Source organism: Mesoplodon densirostris, chromosome 10 (assembly GCF_025265405.1).
Source record: "Mesoplodon densirostris isolate mMesDen1 chromosome 10, mMesDen1 primary haplotype, whole genome shotgun sequence".
Lineage (NCBI taxonomy): Eukaryota > Metazoa > Chordata > Mammalia > Artiodactyla > Ziphiidae > Mesoplodon > Mesoplodon densirostris.
In genome coordinates this window covers 69,343,782-69,361,535 of record NC_082670.1, presented here as the reverse complement: position 1 = coordinate 69,361,535, position 17,754 = coordinate 69,343,782, and the positions used below count along the sequence as shown (strand labels likewise).

Sequence of the window (17,754 nt, the reverse complement as noted above, 5' to 3'; positions counted from 1 at the left end):
ACCTTTCTCCCACAGTAGAGCCCACAGATAATCTGGTTTCCCCTGTTTCAACACAAAGGTACCTGTTTCCATAATCCAAACAGGGTTCTTCTCTTTCTCTCGCTGCTCAGTCTGCTTCTCGAAGGCCATCACAGTACTGGGCAGCAGACCTCCACACTCGGGGCATGGAGGCTGGATGGATCAGCTGCTCCAGAGAACGAAGACACTGCTCTTTCCTCAGGTGAACTGGACTGTGAATGTGAAGATCTGGTCTCAATTCTTGACGATACTACCAGTTAGTTGATGAATCAGGTCAGTTATTCAGCCCTTCTGAGAAAATTTATGTTAAAATGAGCTATGTCACCTATTGCACAGAGGTTACTGAGAGGACCAAGTGAGAATCAACAGTATTTATATGTGAAACGTGCTGGGGGGGGGGGTGTGTATGTGGGAGTGACATACCCTTCCAAAAACTTTTTTAAAAAGTTACCATCCAGGGCTTCCCTGGTGGCACAGGGGATAAGAATCTGCCTGCCAATGCAGCGGACACGGGTTCAATCCCTGGTCTGGGAAGATCCCACATGCCGCAGAGCAAATAAGCCTGTGAGCCACAACTACTGAGCCTGCGCTCTAGAGCCCACGAGCCACAACTACTGAACCCGCATGCCACAACTACTGAAGCCCGCGCGCCTACAGCCCATGCTCTGCAACAAGAGAAGCCACCGCAATGAGAAGCCCGTGCACTGCAACGAAGAGTAGCCCCCGCTTGCCACAACCAGAGAAAGGCCACATGCAGCGACGAAGACCCAACACAGCCACACACAAAAAAAAGAAAGTTGTCATCCAAGAGTACAACCATTACCCACTGGATGAGGTTGACCATAAGCTGACTTTTGGTAAAGTGTGAATGAAGAATTTCCTAAAATCCACCACCACAGTAACCAGGATGCAATCTCAGGAAGGCAGATCCGGAATGTGGCTCTATCTGGGAAAGAGGAAACTAAACACTGGAGTCCGGTTCTCACACCGGGATAAGCATACCAACCATGGCGGAAACTTGCCTGCACAAGGGCCTGAGCTGCACCCCAGCCCTAGGGAATTGGTCTCTGGGGAGGGTTCTACAAGTCAACCTGTGGTTTAAAAAATTTCCAGTGACTTTTATGTGCACCAAAGCTAAGCACCTCTGGCTTGGAGGTATAAAAAAGGAGCTGGGGGTTTTGGCTCCAGGCGGTCACAGGCAGTCACATTCCACTTAGGAACTCTAGGAGTTTTATAGCAAGGAGTGAAGAAAAGGGGAAATCCAAGAGAAGTGGTGATCCGGACAGGAGCAAATATGCAACACGCTCATGAACTCTTTTGCATGTATTTTTCATCAGAACCCATTCTTATAAAATACACGTCTCTCCAAAGCCTACTTTTGCCATGCTGCTGGGCTTTTTCCTTATTTTCACAGAAAGATTTTCACTTTGTCCAATATTTTTTCACTGAATTACAATAAAAATATGACTTACCTCTAATTTAAAAGAATAAAATCAGGAAAGGGCAAGAAGATATTACGAGTGTACTCTTTATTTCTCTTTGGTTTCTTAACACAAAAGACATGCGTTCTATAAATAAAAGGAATTTAAGATTTTTCTGGGAAACAATAAATTGGGGGGAGGGGGAATCAGAATTCCTACCTACTCACATCTCTGTGGCCAAGTCAAAAGGTTGGACTTCAGCTCCCATCCTGGCTTTGCTCTCGGATGAAACCCAGAAGAGAAGGCTCCTTGTGTTATCTAAGGGGAAATACCCTAGGACAGCAAATGCCACAGTCCTCTGCTCAGAGCTGGGCTGGACCCCAAGGTTCACTGTCCACAGTATCTGCCCTATACCCTTTTCACAATATCTAGGGGTAGCATCTCTTCTTTTCATGGTTTTACTGGAAAGGCTCCAACACCAAAGGATCAGACCAGCCACCTGTAAACAGTCATCACCATCAGACTGAGGAACCAACTGTGGAGAGTGTGAAAATGTTAGTGTTTGCTCACTTGTGCTCAGAGCCCAGATCAAGGCACTGGCTTCACCTTACTTGGAAACACTGACCCCAGGTGGAGCAGTGTAACTTCTACACCAGGAGGTGGGAGTAGATGTGGGAAGGCTATCACAAGAGCAGCAGATCATGGGAAAATGATCTCTCAACCCCAATGGCAAAATCTGGGTCAGCATCCTAAGGACCTGGTGAGGCCCACTGGCTGATTCTTAACACATTCACAACCCAGGTTTGTCAGTGCTGTTGCAAATTCACAAAAGAAAGGGGCTTATAATAAGAATACAAGCACTGATAACTCCTCTCTAAAAGGAAACACAGACCCTGCCCTCCTTCCAAGTCTACCTCTAACAGGCAAACCGACAGGGAGCGAGAAATGCCAGAGCTCTACCACGAGCCCAGGCTAAACTATATCAGATTGTTAAGTCTTTTAAAATAAAAACATCATTTTCAAGTGCTTTTAGCAGAGGCCCAGCTCCTAAGTGGCAGGTAACAAAGGTACTTCCCTCTGGAAACATGGCGATTGCACACACTGGTAAACCTCACAGTTCCAGGGTAGGAGAGATGTCTCAGGTGTCACATTGTGCCTTTCTGAACAGGCTTCCAGGACACCCAGGCAGGCAGCGATGGGCAGGAGACCAACCAAGTAGAGATTGGGACCCTGAGACCCAGTCTTGCATTGGAAATGTATCCTCTTTTAGTCTCTACTGGAAGAATTTTAGAAAACCGAATTTTGGCAGCAGCAGTTGAAGGACAGCTCCACTGCCCAGTGCACTGGTAAGAGAAGAGTCCTCCTGTTGGGGTCCCACTGTGCAGCATCAAGGTCCCATCCAGGGAGGAGGAAGGAGGAGCATGGAGTCTCTTCAAGAGGTCATTAGCTAAGATCATAGGAAGAAATATAAAATCTGTTCTTTGCAGCAGCAAGAGATTCTTTCGGCTTTTAGTTCTTTATGTCATTAAGCCAGCTTTGCTAGAATATAAAGGTCCACCTTGCTGGTCAGTCTGCCAAGGGCTGGAGGGGAGACCAGACCCCTGGAATTGGCGAGTGGATGGAGGAGCAGCGGACTGGCAGGGTAGATAAGGTTACTGGACCACGCCAGCCGTGGCTGGTGGAAGGACCAAGTCTCTGGTTAGGTTCTAGAGGTACAAATGGTCAATGTACCTCAGAAGCATCACGATGAAGAAAACCACCCAAGAATGATAGATGGGCAAATGAGAATCTGGCCAGACCTGCTGTTTCCTGCTGGTCAAATAAGGAAGGAATGAAAGTGGGGTGGGAATCTGCATGAGTGCCATGGTGGCAGTGGGAGATAACCACAGGGGCATCTGGAGCCTCCAGCGACAAGTTGGAGCTCCCACCTAGAAGAGTGGCAGTAACTTAGCCAACTCACTAAGCCTACGATTAAAAAAGTCCTCTGATAGTGGGTGTGAAGACAAACCCCACGAGCACCTTGCTACAGGACTGGTCGAGTGCGCACTGATTCTGGACACGCAGGGGCTCAGAGGGAACCCCGAGTGCCATGCGAGGCCTTAGGACCCTGGGATCCGAACGTGGGAGCGGATACCACCCTTTTCACGTTGGGTGGTTTTCCATTTAAACACATATTTGCCTCTAGTGTCTTTTATGTTTTCTTCTTGCAAAAAAATGTTCACTTTAAAAAATTATTTTTCTTTTCAGTTTCTTTCAAGTGTTTCTTTAACTTTCCTTCAGTTTCTTTCAAGTATCTTTTATCCTCTCCCTCTGTTTCTCCTGAACAAGATGAAAAAGACCTCACTGAAATCCCAAAATTAGACACAGGAAAAGCTTCTGTTCTTCCTGCTTACTCAGCAATGCAGACAAAATTCTCGGTGCACTCGGATGGGAGGAGGAGGTGCGTGTGTGCAACCAGCACTGCTGTGGCTGCAGCCTTGCAGTGAGGACAACCCGGCCTGTGTCCCTCCTCTCCCACCCACACCCCACAGTTTCCAACACGCTTGGCCACTGAAGCCACCCCATCGCAAACTGGCCACAACACAGCTGCTGAGCAGTAGGCAAGGAGTGTCAGATGGAAGACACTCTGCAGATGGGCGACCCACAGAGCTGTGGCAGGTGAGAGCTGGGCTTGGATGGAGCCTGTGGACATGTGGACCAGCAAAGCAGTCCTGTGTCACCAGCTGCGGGACCCAGAGGGGCTTCTGTCCCACGCTGTGCATCTTGATGACCTAGGCCTGATGGTCACAAGGGCTGCACAGGGAGGGAGGACTTAAGCACCTGGAAAAACTGTACCTCTGGCGAGCTCACATTTCACCCTGTCTTCTGGTCCACCACCTCTTCCGAGGGGGACTATCCCTGGAAGGAAGTGACTGTGTTTGTACCAGATCCCTACCCCACCACATCCCACCCTTCGCCTTAGATGGTGAGGAGAGGGATGCAGCCCACACCGACCCCTCCCTCGTGACATGCCATGGGGGCCATAAACGTCCAGCGGTCCATGTCTGGGTCGTACATCTCCACCGAGCTCAGGTTCGACTGCCCATCGTAGCCCCCCACGGCGTAGAGCCGCCCACAGCTGGCCACCAGGGAGACCCGGCTCCGGCGTGTGTGCATGGGGACTATCAGGCACCACTGGTCCGCCACAGAGCTGTACACCTCAGCAATGCTGAGGAAGCCCGAGCCGTCGTAGCCCCCGCACACAAACATCTTGCTTCCCAGGGATGCAGCTCCATGCCGGCAGCGCTTGTTGAGCATGCCGGCCGCCGGGTGCCAGGTGGCTGTGTGGTGGTTGTAGTGTTCCACCTGCAGCGGGGAGAGAGGTGCAGGTTCGGGACAGTCAAAGCCAAAGCTTGGTCACTGGTGGCCCACCTGGCATCAGGCCCCAGGGGGAGGCCTGGGGACAAGGAGCTCTGCCAGTGTGTGCTCTGCCCGATGCCCAGTTTCCTCAGCTGCGCACCTGCTCATGGGCTTATAGGGACAGGTGAGAGAGAGATGGCCTAACCTGACCAGTTCTGTTTACACCTGAGGAAACAAATCAAGGAGTTGCCCAGGATGCACTGCTATGTAGTGACAGAGCCGGGATGAGAGCAGGGTCTCCTGAGATCCATGCAGTGTGTTCCCTCACAGCACTGACTGACTTTGGAGGGACCAGTAAATGGCTCTTGAGATTTTTTTAAAAGAATAAATGCAATTTCAAACAAATTATCCAGAAGAATGCAACTATTTGAAAATTCACCCTCTGTATATGGCTGGGCTTACTTTGGGCAGGAATTTCACTGGGTCTCACGCAGCATCCTCTGGGGAACTGAACAGGGTGGGGGTGTGGGTGGTATGGCCACACCCTATCTCTCTCCTTTGTGCACACTGGTTCCCATTCTTGGAGGCATTTCGGAGCATGTGGCAGATGACCTGAGGCCTCTAGATGACACCTTACCTAGCAGTGGCAAGGCTGAGGCTTTTTCCAAAGAATATCCTTTCAAAATAACTCTCAAAGATAACAAGAGTAGGTGCCCTTAGCCCAGGAGGAGCCCAGACTCACACTATTGAAGATCTGCAAACCGTCATGGCCGCCCGACACGTATATCCTGCCCTCAAAGACTGTAACCCCCGCAGCACTGCGATTGGAGCTCATCGGGGTCACCACAGTCCACCTTCAGGAAAGAGGCAAAGTAGAAGGGGAGCCATGAGATTTGGTGTTCCTGTCCTCCCAAGACAGCTTAGAAGGATTCAGGGGAACTGTGCTGTGCTCCGTCTCACCCTGGATGATCTCCCCACTTCTTATCGCCTCCCACACCGCCTCTGCTAAGGGCTCACTCTGGCTGCCGCCTCTCACTTTAAGCTTCGGGCCCATAGCTGGTCACCTCTGCCGGCACTCAAAATTAGCATTGCCCAAGCAAGACCTCTCTGATAGATCTGCTCCTCCATCACACTCCCTGGTCTCGATAATGGGACCATTAGCTACTTAGTTGCTATACTTATAATCTCAGCATTTTCATGACCTCTTCTCCATCATCCTCAACATTCTGTGGTCACCACGACCCCCCTGGTTTGCTTCCTAGTCACTGCTTGTCCCCATCCCACTACTGCTGCCCTAGCTCTGGCCTCTCACTGGACCACTGCAACAGTCCCCTTACAGGTGGTCTGGCTTTCAGACCATCCCCATTCTGATCCTGCACAGCAGGTCCTCTAGTGAGGACTCCTGTTTCCTCTAAGGCAGAATCCAAGTTCCTTAATGTGGTTCTTTACCACTTGGTCCTCATCCACTTTCCAGCTTCGCCTCCTGCCATGCGCCACCCACACATGCTCCTCAACCACACACAGCTCTTTCTTATCTCCAAGCCTCTCTTCCTGCTGTCCCCCGACCTGGGATGCACGTCTCCCACTACCCACGATGGGTCTCCCCTTAGAAGACATCTCTGCAACCTGACTCTCCCCCCCAGCTGTGGGGAAGATGGGAGCCCTCCCCACTCTGTGCCCAAGAGCTCTAGACATAGGCACCCAAGGGAGGACGATCATCTTGTGCTGTGGCCCCAACAGACTAGGTGCTACTTAAGGAGCTGAGACACCCTGCTCGCTGCCCGATACATAGTAAGTTGGTTAAGTGAATGGAATATTGGCTTAAAAGCACTGTGATGAATCCATTCTACTAATGTGCTTATATTGTTATAGTAAAAGCAGATTCAAATACTGAAACGAAGAACTCGGGCTAACCTTGCCAGTGTTTTCCAAAGAGTGTTCCGCAAAATAAGTCCACCAGATGGTGATAGGTGTTAGATAAAATGAAGTTAAGAGGTTTCTCTGCCGCATAATTTTTCAGTCTTTAAAATAGTAATATGTATTATGGGAAGATGAGGCCTCTGGTGGTACAGACATCAATGTTTCCCAAGCTTCTTTGAGTATTTGAAACATAACTTTTTTTTTCCAAATCCTATCTTACCCACTTTGGAAAGTGCTGTTCATCTATTTCTCATCCCCTTTCACCTGCATTTCTATTAAAATGCGCTGATTTAGTTAAGAGGTACAGAGCATTAATAACTGTTTCCAAGTATCTAAGCAGACTGTTTTTAGAATTTATTTAATCATTCATTCATTTAACCAAAAGTTATTAAATACCTATTATATGCAAGGTACTACAGGGGCTAAATAGGTGAGATATTCCCTGTCCTTGAGAAGCATGATTAAAAGACTGCAGTTCTGATTTTTCATACTCTGTTTAGCAAGCCCCAGTTGCCCCGGGGGAGCTGGAGTCCTTACTTGTCCGTCTCAGGTGAGTAGGTCTCCACAGAGTTGAGAGAAGAGTTGCCATCATAGCCACCACAGACGTAGATCTGCCCGTCCAGCACGACCGTCCCCATGGCACTGAAACAGAGGTGTCATCCCGATGGGCCTCAGACTTCTTGGGGCAACCTCTCACGCTCACTGAGAAGTAAACCTAGCCCCCAACTGCCTCTTTCTAGAACAGACCTAAATCCCAGGAATGTGACTAAGCAAAGTGTAACACTGAGGGGAAAGGAGCTGCCCTGTGGTTCCTCTTGCCTCCCGCCCCCCTTCTTGGGGTTACTTCCTCTCCCTCCTCCTCAGTCCCTGATATGCTCATCTTCCACCCTGCCGTGCTCAGGGTCTGATTTACCTTTAAGGCCCAGGTCAAATTCCTCTCTCTCCTCCTCCAAAAGCCATCCTGAATCCCCCAGCAAGAATTACTCCCTCCCAACCCCACACTCCCAGAGCAGCTCCTTTATCACAGCTCCTGTCAGTCGTCCATTCGTTCAGCACGTTTTCATCAGGCCCTCATGAGGCACACCACGCACCAGGTTTAGAGAACTGAGCAAGCCACACTCCTGCCCACGGGGTACCAGGAATCGACCTGCCATCTCTTAACAAGTGGGGACCTCCTGGAAGACTGGGGTCTCTATCAGTGTGACCCTGACAGTACTTAGTGTGGTGCTTCGTACGTAACAAGCCCTCAACATACGTTTGTTGTGTTACCTTGATTTCCCCACGCAATTCACTATAAAGTTTGACAGACATCTTTTCATTACATACATGGCCCTGCATGTCCCCTAATTTGTCTCAGTGGGTGAGGCAACAGCCTCTGTTTGTTTCGTACTTACTACACACATCAGGTGCTCCACACTTGCTATTTTCCACTCTCACACATCCTACATGAAGTATCACCATCACCACTGTATAGATGAGTAGCTGTGGCTTGGGGAGCCTGGGCTATCCTCTCAGGGCTGCCCAGAGAGAGGCATGCCTTAGATTTCAATGACACAAGTCTGATTCCCACACTGTTCATCATGCCAAGCTCTCCTAAGAATCTTCTACATAAAGCCTCATGAAAAATTAAACATGAATGCCAAGCTGCCCGATTCACTGTTTTCAAACCTGATGCTGGAGAAGATTAAAAATGAATCTGGGTGCCTAACAAATAGGAAAATAAACTATACCAGGCTTTACAGCCCCCTTTCAAATGTACACAGCAAATCAAAGTGATCCACACGATGTCCCTGAACCAGCCTGAAAGAGGAAAAGGACCTGCCTTGGGAGAGGACTGTGGGAAGGTCACAAACTCACTAGACATGTCACTATCCTTCTAGAAGTGGACAAAAGTAACAATTTAGGAGTTCAACAAAAATGTAAGGAAGAATTGATAGGTGCCACAAAACTGTGTGAGATTAACTATCAATGAACGGTAAAGACAGTGTGAAGAGATAAGGGGAAGAAATGCTGACCAGTGTGGACTGGATAAGGCATGGGAGAAGGCTCCACGCAAGCAGCCTGGAAGACTGGAGAAGGACAGGGAATGACGGCAGAAAAGAGGCTGTCACCAACTGGCAGGACAAAGGGTGTGTGGTTCATCAGGGGAGAAAGTGACTATGAACATTTTAAGGTAGCCTGTAATTTAAAGGGGACGAAATGGAGCTGGGCCCACGCTACTAATAACAGGGCATTAACCACAGTGAGGGAAAGGGCTACCCACAGGGCCCCTCCCAGACAGCACTCCAAACCCTGCGACATCACAGCTAGCAAGTGGCCCAGAGCAGACACACAATGAAGAACAACTGATTGACATCAAAGTGAAAAAGGTCCTCCTCGTTGGGGATATATATGGAGCAGTGAGTCATTCGAGGCCACAGAAAGCTGCAAAGTATCCAAGGAGCAAGAAGGGGAAGCACGGAGGCTGAGGTGGCGGGGAAGGAAGGAACCATGAGAGTGTAGCTTACGGCTTTGGGAGGAGTAGATCTTATATACATACTTTTTCTTCCAAAAACGAAGCTACTTTGGCCTTTGGTGAATCTTACTGGTACGAAGGCAGATTCCCCCCTGCTCAAGGCCACGAACAAACACTACTGAACGTGATACACCATGTGTATCACAGACCATGTGTGACAGTTTTGTGTGACAGCTTCATGTGGCAAAGGACTTCCACACTGAAACATGACTCTTCTTCCTGACCACAGTCAGTGACTTGATCTTTTTTTTGGTGGTCATGTGATCTTACAAGTAGAAAACCCAAATCATGGCCAGACAAAGGGGTCTGTAAGGCAAACACTCAGACGAGAGAATTACAAAGCAGAAAGGCCTTTAAAGGGCAACTGGTCCAGTGGTTTTCGAACTGCCTCTTTCAAAAAAAAATTTCATTTACCTTTTGCCTCCTAAAGTTGGGCATATGTCAAGGAAGCTCAATACATAAAGGGATAAATGCAGAGCTGTTCTGGTTAAACAGGTAGGGGGCCTTGGATGGCTGACCTATCTTCTGTTAGTTTTGGAAGAGAAACATCAGAGCGTCATCTGAAACCACGATCTCGGGGCTTCCCTGGTGGCGCAGTGGTTAAGAATCTGCCTGCCAATGCAGGGGACACGGGTTTGAGCCCTGATCCCGGAAGATCCCACATGCCACGGAGCAACTAAGCCCGTGCGCCTAGAGCCCATGCTCCACAACAAGAGAAGCCACCGCAATGAGAAGCCCACGCATCGCAACGAAGAGAAGCCCCAGCTCGCTGCAACTAGAGAAAGCCCACGTGCAGCAACGAAGACCTAACGCAGCCAAAAACAAACAAACAAACAAAACACCACAATCTGGGGCGGCTACCCCAAGGGTAAGAGAACACAGAGCCTGTCCAGTTACACTCTTCCCCTCCAAAGCTCCTGCCGTCCAACCATGACAATACCCCACACACGGCTGACGTAAGGAAGGATGCTGCCAGTCACTTTGGCACTAAGAAGACTAAATGGAGGCACTATGTTTTCTTACTCAGGAAATGTGAGCAGGAGGAGACAAGTGGCTGGAAGGCGTTAAGAGAAATAAATTCGGGACTTCCCTGGTGGCACAGAAGTTAAGAATCCGCCTGCCAATGCAGGGGACATGGGTTTGAGCCCTGGTCCAGGAGGATCCCACATGCCGCGGAGCAACTCAGCCCATGTGCCACAACTACTGAGCCTGCGCTCTAGAGACCGGGTGCCTAGAGCCTGCGCTCTGCAACAAGAGAAGCCACGACAATGAGAAGCCCGCGCACCGCAAGGAAGAGTAAGGCTGGCCGCAACTAGAGAAAGCCTGAGCACAGCAATGAAGACCCAATGCAGCCAAAAATAAATAAATAAATAAATAAATAAATAAATAAATAAATTTTTTAAAAAAAGAGACATAAACTCGGTCCACCTCACAACTAGCTGTGTGCTCATGCCTGGGGGACGTGTGGCATCCAGAAGTAAAGAGCACTGTTGTGGTTCACACAACTCCCTGGTAGTGAAAGCACATGTGGGTCAGGGATCCTGGGGGAAAGAAAGTATAAAGAGGAGCACCTCGGATTCCCTTTTATGACTAATAAAGTTAAATTCTCCTTATTCTTCAGGTTTCAACTTTAATCTCACCTCTTCCCTGAAATCTTCCAGACGTTCCAGTCCAGCTTCTCTCCTGCCTCGCGTCTTCCATAATACAAACCTTTAGTCCTTACCTGGCACTTAAATAATAATACAACTTCCACACGTCCCTGTCTTCCCTGTCTTGTCTCCCCAAGTTCCTCAAAGGACAAGGCAGGGGTTTTACTTTTAAGCAGATGGGGGCTGGCTTCTAGGAGGTACGGGCAGTGGCTGGCCTGGCTGCAGGGGATCCCCAGGCTGAAGCTAGCGTCTACTTTATAATGTGCCCTGCTTGTCTAGCATGGTGTCCCCCAGAGGCCTGGTGTGTATGCTCAGGACATACAGACTGGCTCCCAGAATACCTTCTCTTGCTATTCATGCTCCCCACTCGGGTCCACGTGTCCGTCTCTGGGTTGTAGACCTCCACAGTGCTCAGCCGCAGCTGGCCGTCATACCCCCCGATGGCATAGAGGAGCCCATTCACCACGGCCACACCGACACGGCTGCGGGCTGTGGTCATGGGATGGCACTTCTCCCAGCGATTGGCGATGGGGTCGAACACTTCCACCACATTCAGGGAATCACCTGCATAAAAATTTGCTACTCAAATTAAAACAAATGAGACCGCTCGTTTAGATCACAGCTGTTGTGCAATGATTATACGGAATGTTCAACTTCGTCCTATCAGCTCTTCCCGCAGAATTACTCAAGCCAGGAGGGCACACTAAGAAACTGCAGCCATGATTAACCTCAAACTTAATTGTTTAAGGAAAATCAGAATCAGACAGGAGTCATTTATTTACTTTCTAGAGAGGGCAGTTTTAAGTTGCAAGGAGGTTCTTCACCTGCTTAAAGGCAGAGGTGAAGGCAAATGGATCCACTATTTCCCCGACACAGAGCAGGAAATGGCTTCCAGTGCGACTCTCACTTCCTAGTGGTGACCCTGGGCAAGCTGCTTTGTATCCCCATCTTCTGTTCTCACATGTGAAATAATCTCCATAGCAGAGTTCCCATGAGGATTAAATGATATAATATGTAAAACACCTAGCACAGTTCTAGAATATACTAAGTACTCAATAAATAGTAGTCACAGAAGCAAGGAATAATAACTCCAACCCTACCGTTTTCATCAGTTTTTTAAGATCAAATAAAATAACTCCCTCCCTGTTTTATTCTGCTTTGGGACACTCAGCACCTGCTAAGCTCTAGCGTTTACTAGTTGAGGACTTACCTTTCCCAGATCATATGGTTAACAAGTAGCGGAGGCCAGTACCCCCCTCCCATTAACTTTCAATTAAAAACAAAACTGCCCAGGACTGCCCACCAGCTCCCCACCTCCCACCAGCTCCCCACCTCCCACAAGCTTGGGCTGACTCTGAAAAGGCCTGGCCTTCACATCCGAGGTGACGACTCCCTGTGCCACTGCACTGCAAGGATTCACGTGTCTCCACTGCCCTCTCCTAGACTGCTACTGCCCTGCAGTGGTGCCTGGGGTGGGCAGGAGTGGGGGTGCCCCATGGAGGTTTCCTGAAAACTTGACTGTATGACACTAGAACTGCCAATAACACATGGACTACAAGGCATGTGGGTTTCACTGGAGGTAAGAGGTGAAGAGTAAAAAATATTGATAGTGCAGACCATGCGTATTTGGAGAATCTTCCTTCTTATGGTGACACTCTCACAGTCTAAGTCCAGAGATCCACATGACCGAATGTGATTAGCCTGGTAACAGAATTGGGTCTCTGATTATATCCTATCCAAAGCTGAGTAAATCCCATAGGTGACGTGATATTAGGGGAAGAGTGCAGGCTCAGGAACCAGGACCTGAGTTCTAGTCCTTGCTCAGCCAAAAGACTTGTGTGAACATAGCTAAAGTTCCCTGGGCCTCTACTTCCCCATTGTGAAGGAAGGGGGCCAGGCCTCTGGAGTTTCTAAAGGTCCCTTTTGTGCTGATATTCTGCTTCAATGGTATTAATATCTGACATGCGCTAACTGCAGAACAATTATATAAAATCAAGAGGGATAAAGGTGGTGACATGCAAGGGGGAGGAAGCAGAGAGCCAGGCTAGGTTGTTTGGTGTTTCTTCAACCACGGCATCCAAGACAGAGCTCTACAAAGGGGAGCTGCAAGATACCTGCTGAGTTGAGGCCCCCCACGGCATAGATGAGCCCAGCGATAGACGTGCAGCAGCGAGGCCGAGTTCTGAAAGCTGGCAGGTGGGGCCGGCGCTCTGGCATGAGGTGATAGTCCTTTGCTTCATCCACCAGGTCCCTGGAATAAAGTGCAAGATGCTAGGACAGGAGATATTCTCTCCACTTGGCCCACATTTGTAGGTCTGAGCCTGGCTCCCCCAACCACAACTGCAGGGGAAACATGGGAGGAGAAGCCTTCTGGAAGGTTTGCTCTCAAAGAACCCAGGTGAGTCCAGGGAAAACTATACAAAGCTATTGGGATGTGCTCAGCATTGGAGAGGCAAGATGAGCAGAGCCCATCCCTGTTAGTTTAATAGAAGAAAAACAGGGTGTTCCCAAAAATAGCCAGCCTTGGGGAGGTTCAACAAGCTGCTTGCATCCTGTTGCCACTCAGGCCCCGCTCTTCCTTTGCATCCCTATGGCTCACACCCAGCAATTAACCATCTCACCTGGACTGTGGCAGCAGAAGCCAACTGCTCCTGAGAGATCTCCCTGCCTCCAGCCCCACCCCTCCATTCCAGCCTCCACACTGGGGTCCAAGCTGGTTTTCTAAGACCCTTCGATAACTACCCACTGCCTACAGAACAAAGCTCAAACTCCCCAACAGCACTCTTGAGACTGCTCATCACAGGGTCTCAGCTACCTCCAGCCACACCTCCACCCCTCCCTGACACACACACTTTCACGCTGCGTGGACCACGCCACTGACTTCCTCCTGAACCAGCTGTGAATATGAGGAGCAGTTTGAAGGAAGATGCATATTTTCCTCTGCTGCTCTACTTTTATAACCATCCTTCTACAGGGCTGCCGTGTCCTGAGCTGTTTTGGTGGCTCTGCTGCACCCTGTTGTTTTTGATTTATTCTGGCTAACAGTTTTGCATGCTGCTAAACATGCCCCACCCCTGCCCATCACTGTAGCTGGGCAGACCCACCTGAGGCCAGCACACTGACTAATGTTTACTGAAGAGGATGAGGAGCCCCAGGAAGTCACCAATAAGTCAGCTGCTGGTGTGGACAGGGTCCGGGCAGGCAGTATAGACGCCTGTAGGTCCATAAACAGCTCAATGGAAAGAGATGCTAGAAAATCCTCAGATAACTTAGGGGAGGAAGCACCTTTTGCCTTGATGCTCCCATGCGGCACATTTCTTTGCCCAAGGTGAGAGACTCGGGCTCTTCCAGGTTCTAGACAGAAGGCAGATCAATCTGTGTGCTGTGAATTAAGAACGACCACTCCAAATCCTTCCTCCCCCGAGCTAAGTGGCCAAGTTCTCTTCTCCGTCCAGACCCTCGGCATCATCCTCGTGCAGGCCCCACCTCTGCTCACCTGCATTTGTGGCAGCAACGCACCAGGTCATCCTGCTGCACTCGGTCTGACAGGAACTGGGGCCGGCAGAGGGGCAGGCGGATATTGGACAGCAGCTCAGGCAGGCAGGGTCCCCTCTGCTCCCGGTCGTATCTGACCCAGGCCAACACGGCCTCAAAGACCTGCCACAACAGAGACGGGAAGCTCTGGCGGCAACTCCTCCACCCATACGCCACAGCCCTGTACCCCCCAATCTCAAACCCTCTGCTCCCTATACTGGGCCCACCAATCTTTCCTCCTATTTGTCTCCTGAATCCACTGTTTTCTCTCCACGTCCCCAGCTACCCCATTCAGTCCACTCTCTTGAAAGGCAAGCCTAGGTTACTGCAACACCTTCCTGGCTTTCATTATGACTTCCTAACAAAAACCTGTCAAAGCTTCCTTCTTCCTTCCTGTACTGTAACAAAGTGCTGTTGACCTTCCCTCCCACTGCTCCTGCACCCTCTTCTCTAGCCAGGCCAGGTGTCCCTTTTACCTCCAATACCCCCATCTCTTCCTTTCCATCTAAATCCTTTCCCATTTCTTTTAAGGCCTGGATCCAGATCCGTGTTCTCCAAGGAGGCTTCCCTAATGGCTCTGGTCACAAGGATATCTCCCTCTAAAGCCCCACAGCCCTTGTAGAATGCATCACTGCAACAGATGTGAGCTGCCCTGGGTCATATTACCTAGTGGAAGAGCCAGGGACAGAACCCCTTGCTCTTGGGATGGGGTTCTTTCCTACAAATCTCAGGGCCCACACTGCTGAGCTCCGAGTTCACTTTTCTAACGGTCACTAATACGAAAGGGTGAGGACTCTTCAGACATTAAGGAAATGAGCTGAGTTGGGACTAACATCCCAACGGCTTGCCTCCTGGAGCCTGGGGCTCCTTCTGCCGAGGCACGGCTTCATGATAGGCCAGGACTCATGACCAACTGACGAGACGAGCAGAGGCCTTGCTGCAGTGGTGCTCTGGGTGCCTGCAGGGCCAGGTCCAATTCCCCCCACATCCGACGCCCTTCACTGCTCAGCCCTCGTCACCCTCTGCTCAAAGAAACATTGACTCACTGTCCTCTTAAGACACCTTGCACCAAACTTCAGGTGAACAGAAAGATGTCCTTCACTCCTCTCTGGCTACTAACACCCTACACTCTCATTTAATCTTTTCTTGACCGCTTCAAGAAGATGTCTTCTTTGTCCTCAGAGGACCCTGTGATCACCCACACCTCACCTTGCCAATAGCTTCACCTCCTCTTCCATGCAACCAACTCCACTTAGCCTTGGGCATGGCTCCCTCTCAGGTCCCCTGCAGCCTATTTCCTCACCTTTCTCTCACCCGACACGGATTCCAAGGGTCATTATTGCCATGCTAGTCTCCTATCTCTCTTAATCACACTTACCTGGAAAAAAATGTGTACCCTGCTGAAGTCCAGCTCTTTATATCCAATTCATCCCCTACCCTGCACCAGTATATGCAGCTGATAGAAAACACACAACAGGGCTGACCAGCTCATATTGAACTTGTGACTGAAAATCTCATCTGGCCCTGCTTCCTATCCAGCCCTCTCCATTTCCCGAGCTTCATCCATTTACTCTCCCCCTTTCCTAGAGGACTGGTTCATACCTTTTCATCTCTCCTCAAACGTCTAACATTCCTCCCTCATCCTCACTCTCAGATGAGAACACAGAAACAAACAAGAAGAGAGTGTGAATAAAAACTCCCAGCATCTCCCTTCCCACCCATCCATCCTCCCCCTGTGCAGGGCATGTGCTCTCCTTCTCCCTCTTGTGGCCGTGGATGTGAACAGCCTAAGCTCCTCTCAAACACACACCCCGTGCCCTACACTGTCTCTTCTCACCTACCCCAGGACACCATTCTCCCTTTTCTCCTACATTACCAATTCTTCCCTCTCTTCCGGAAAATTCCCATCAGCAGTCCAACTGTACTGTAATTTCTCTCATCTTAAAAAAACCAAAACGCTCTTGACTTCATATTCCGCCCCCCCCACGCTCTACTCTCCTTTAGAGTAAGACTCTTCCAGAAAGTTATCTATGCTCATTTCCAGTTCACAGAAACATTATTTCTAATAATAAATTTTGGAAATAACCTGAACATTGAAGAATGAGGGTCACAGGATTGATAAAAATCAGCTGAATATTATTTAGACACTAAAATGTGTAAAAAGTTTTCATGAAAAATGCATATGGTATGATAAAGCAAACCCATAATAAACAACAGCTGTGCACACACCATGATCTACATTTTGAAAAAAGTAAAATAGAAAACAAAGGTTAGAAAGAGCAGCAGCCCCCACGTCACCTCTGGACTGCTCTACAGACCTGCTCCTCTGATTTCACATTCAGCTCATCCCGAGACACCAGCTCAAGCACGTCTTCCAGGGGCAGGGCCAGGAATTCTTCCGACATGGACACCTCCACAAAGTGCTGGTGGGTGAAGCTGTTGGCCGCGTCGTATAGCACAGCACACATCATGGTCTCAGCAAACTGGCGTACACCCAGGCAGTTTTTGGGGTGAAGCCTTTTGGCATAAGAGAAGATAAAAAGAAAAAAGTTAGAGAAAGAAGGTTATCTTTGATCATTCTCAAGTTGGTTCTGGGTAGAGTTACAGAATGGAAAAAAAAACAAGCTCTGTCCTCAGCTTTAGTGGAAACCTCCTGTGTGACATCAGGTGAGCTTCTCTGGGACTCAACTTGTAAAGGTATAAAAATAAAGCAGGGGCTTTCCTGGTGGCGCAGTGGTTAAGAATCCGCCTGCCAATGCAGGGGACACAGGTTCAAGCCCTGGTCCGGGAAGATCCCACATGCTGCAGAGCAGCTAAGCCCATGCACCACAACTACTGAGTCTACACTCTACAGCCCGCAAGCCAGAACTACTGAAACCCATGCGCCACAACTATTGAAGCCCACATGCCTAGAGCCCGTGCTCCTCAACAAGAGAAGCCACCACAATGAGAAGTCTGCACACAACGAAGAGTAGCCCCTGCTTGCTGCAACTAGAGAAAGCCCGCGTGCAGCAATGAAGACCCAACGCCGCCAAAAAAAAAAAAAAAAAAAAAAAAAGGCAGATTATCCTCAAAGGAGCCTGCCTCTTGGGCCTAGTGCTCCATGTGTCTATGTGGAGTGAGCTCTCTGGGAAGTCCTGGGAAGCAGCTCTCAGGAGAGAGGAATAGAGCACATACTGGAAAACTTTGCTTTCTTTCAGTGGTTGACATTCTTGATTGAATGTCCGCCTCTGGTCACCGGGAAGGCCCTGAAGATGTAGAATGAGAGTTTAAACCACATGGAGAGATGACTTCTTTAATGTCAGGACCCTTACACTTTTTTCTTTCCTTTTTTTTTTTTAAACAAAAAGAGGCTCTA

General features: G+C 49.3%; 1 protein-coding gene across 4 annotated transcripts in view; it reads right to left on the bottom strand.

The window, feature by feature from the left end:
• Positions 1-1,544: 1,544 nt before the first annotated feature.
• KLHL18 (kelch like family member 18) overlaps positions 1,545-17,754 on the bottom strand; it is a 54,311-nt gene continuing 38,101 nt past the window's right edge. For 3 of the 4 annotated variants that reach the window (XM_060109427.1, XM_060109425.1, XM_060109426.1), the window contains exons 4-10: positions 16,715-16,913; positions 14,359-14,519; positions 12,977-13,113; positions 11,204-11,441; positions 7,236-7,340; positions 5,521-5,632; positions 1,545-4,784 (exon numbers count right to left, since the gene is read on the bottom strand). In XM_060109427.1, coding sequence (XP_059965410.1) covers positions 4,398-4,784; positions 5,521-5,632; positions 7,236-7,340; positions 11,204-11,441; positions 12,977-13,113; positions 14,359-14,519; positions 16,715-16,913 — 1,339 coding nt within the window. In that variant the 3' untranslated portion in view covers positions 1,545-4,397. The remainder of the gene's footprint in view (positions 4,785-5,520; positions 5,633-7,235; positions 7,341-11,203; positions 11,442-12,976; positions 13,114-14,358; positions 14,520-16,714; positions 16,914-17,754) is intronic. The other variant, XM_060109428.1, reaches the window with a different exon arrangement.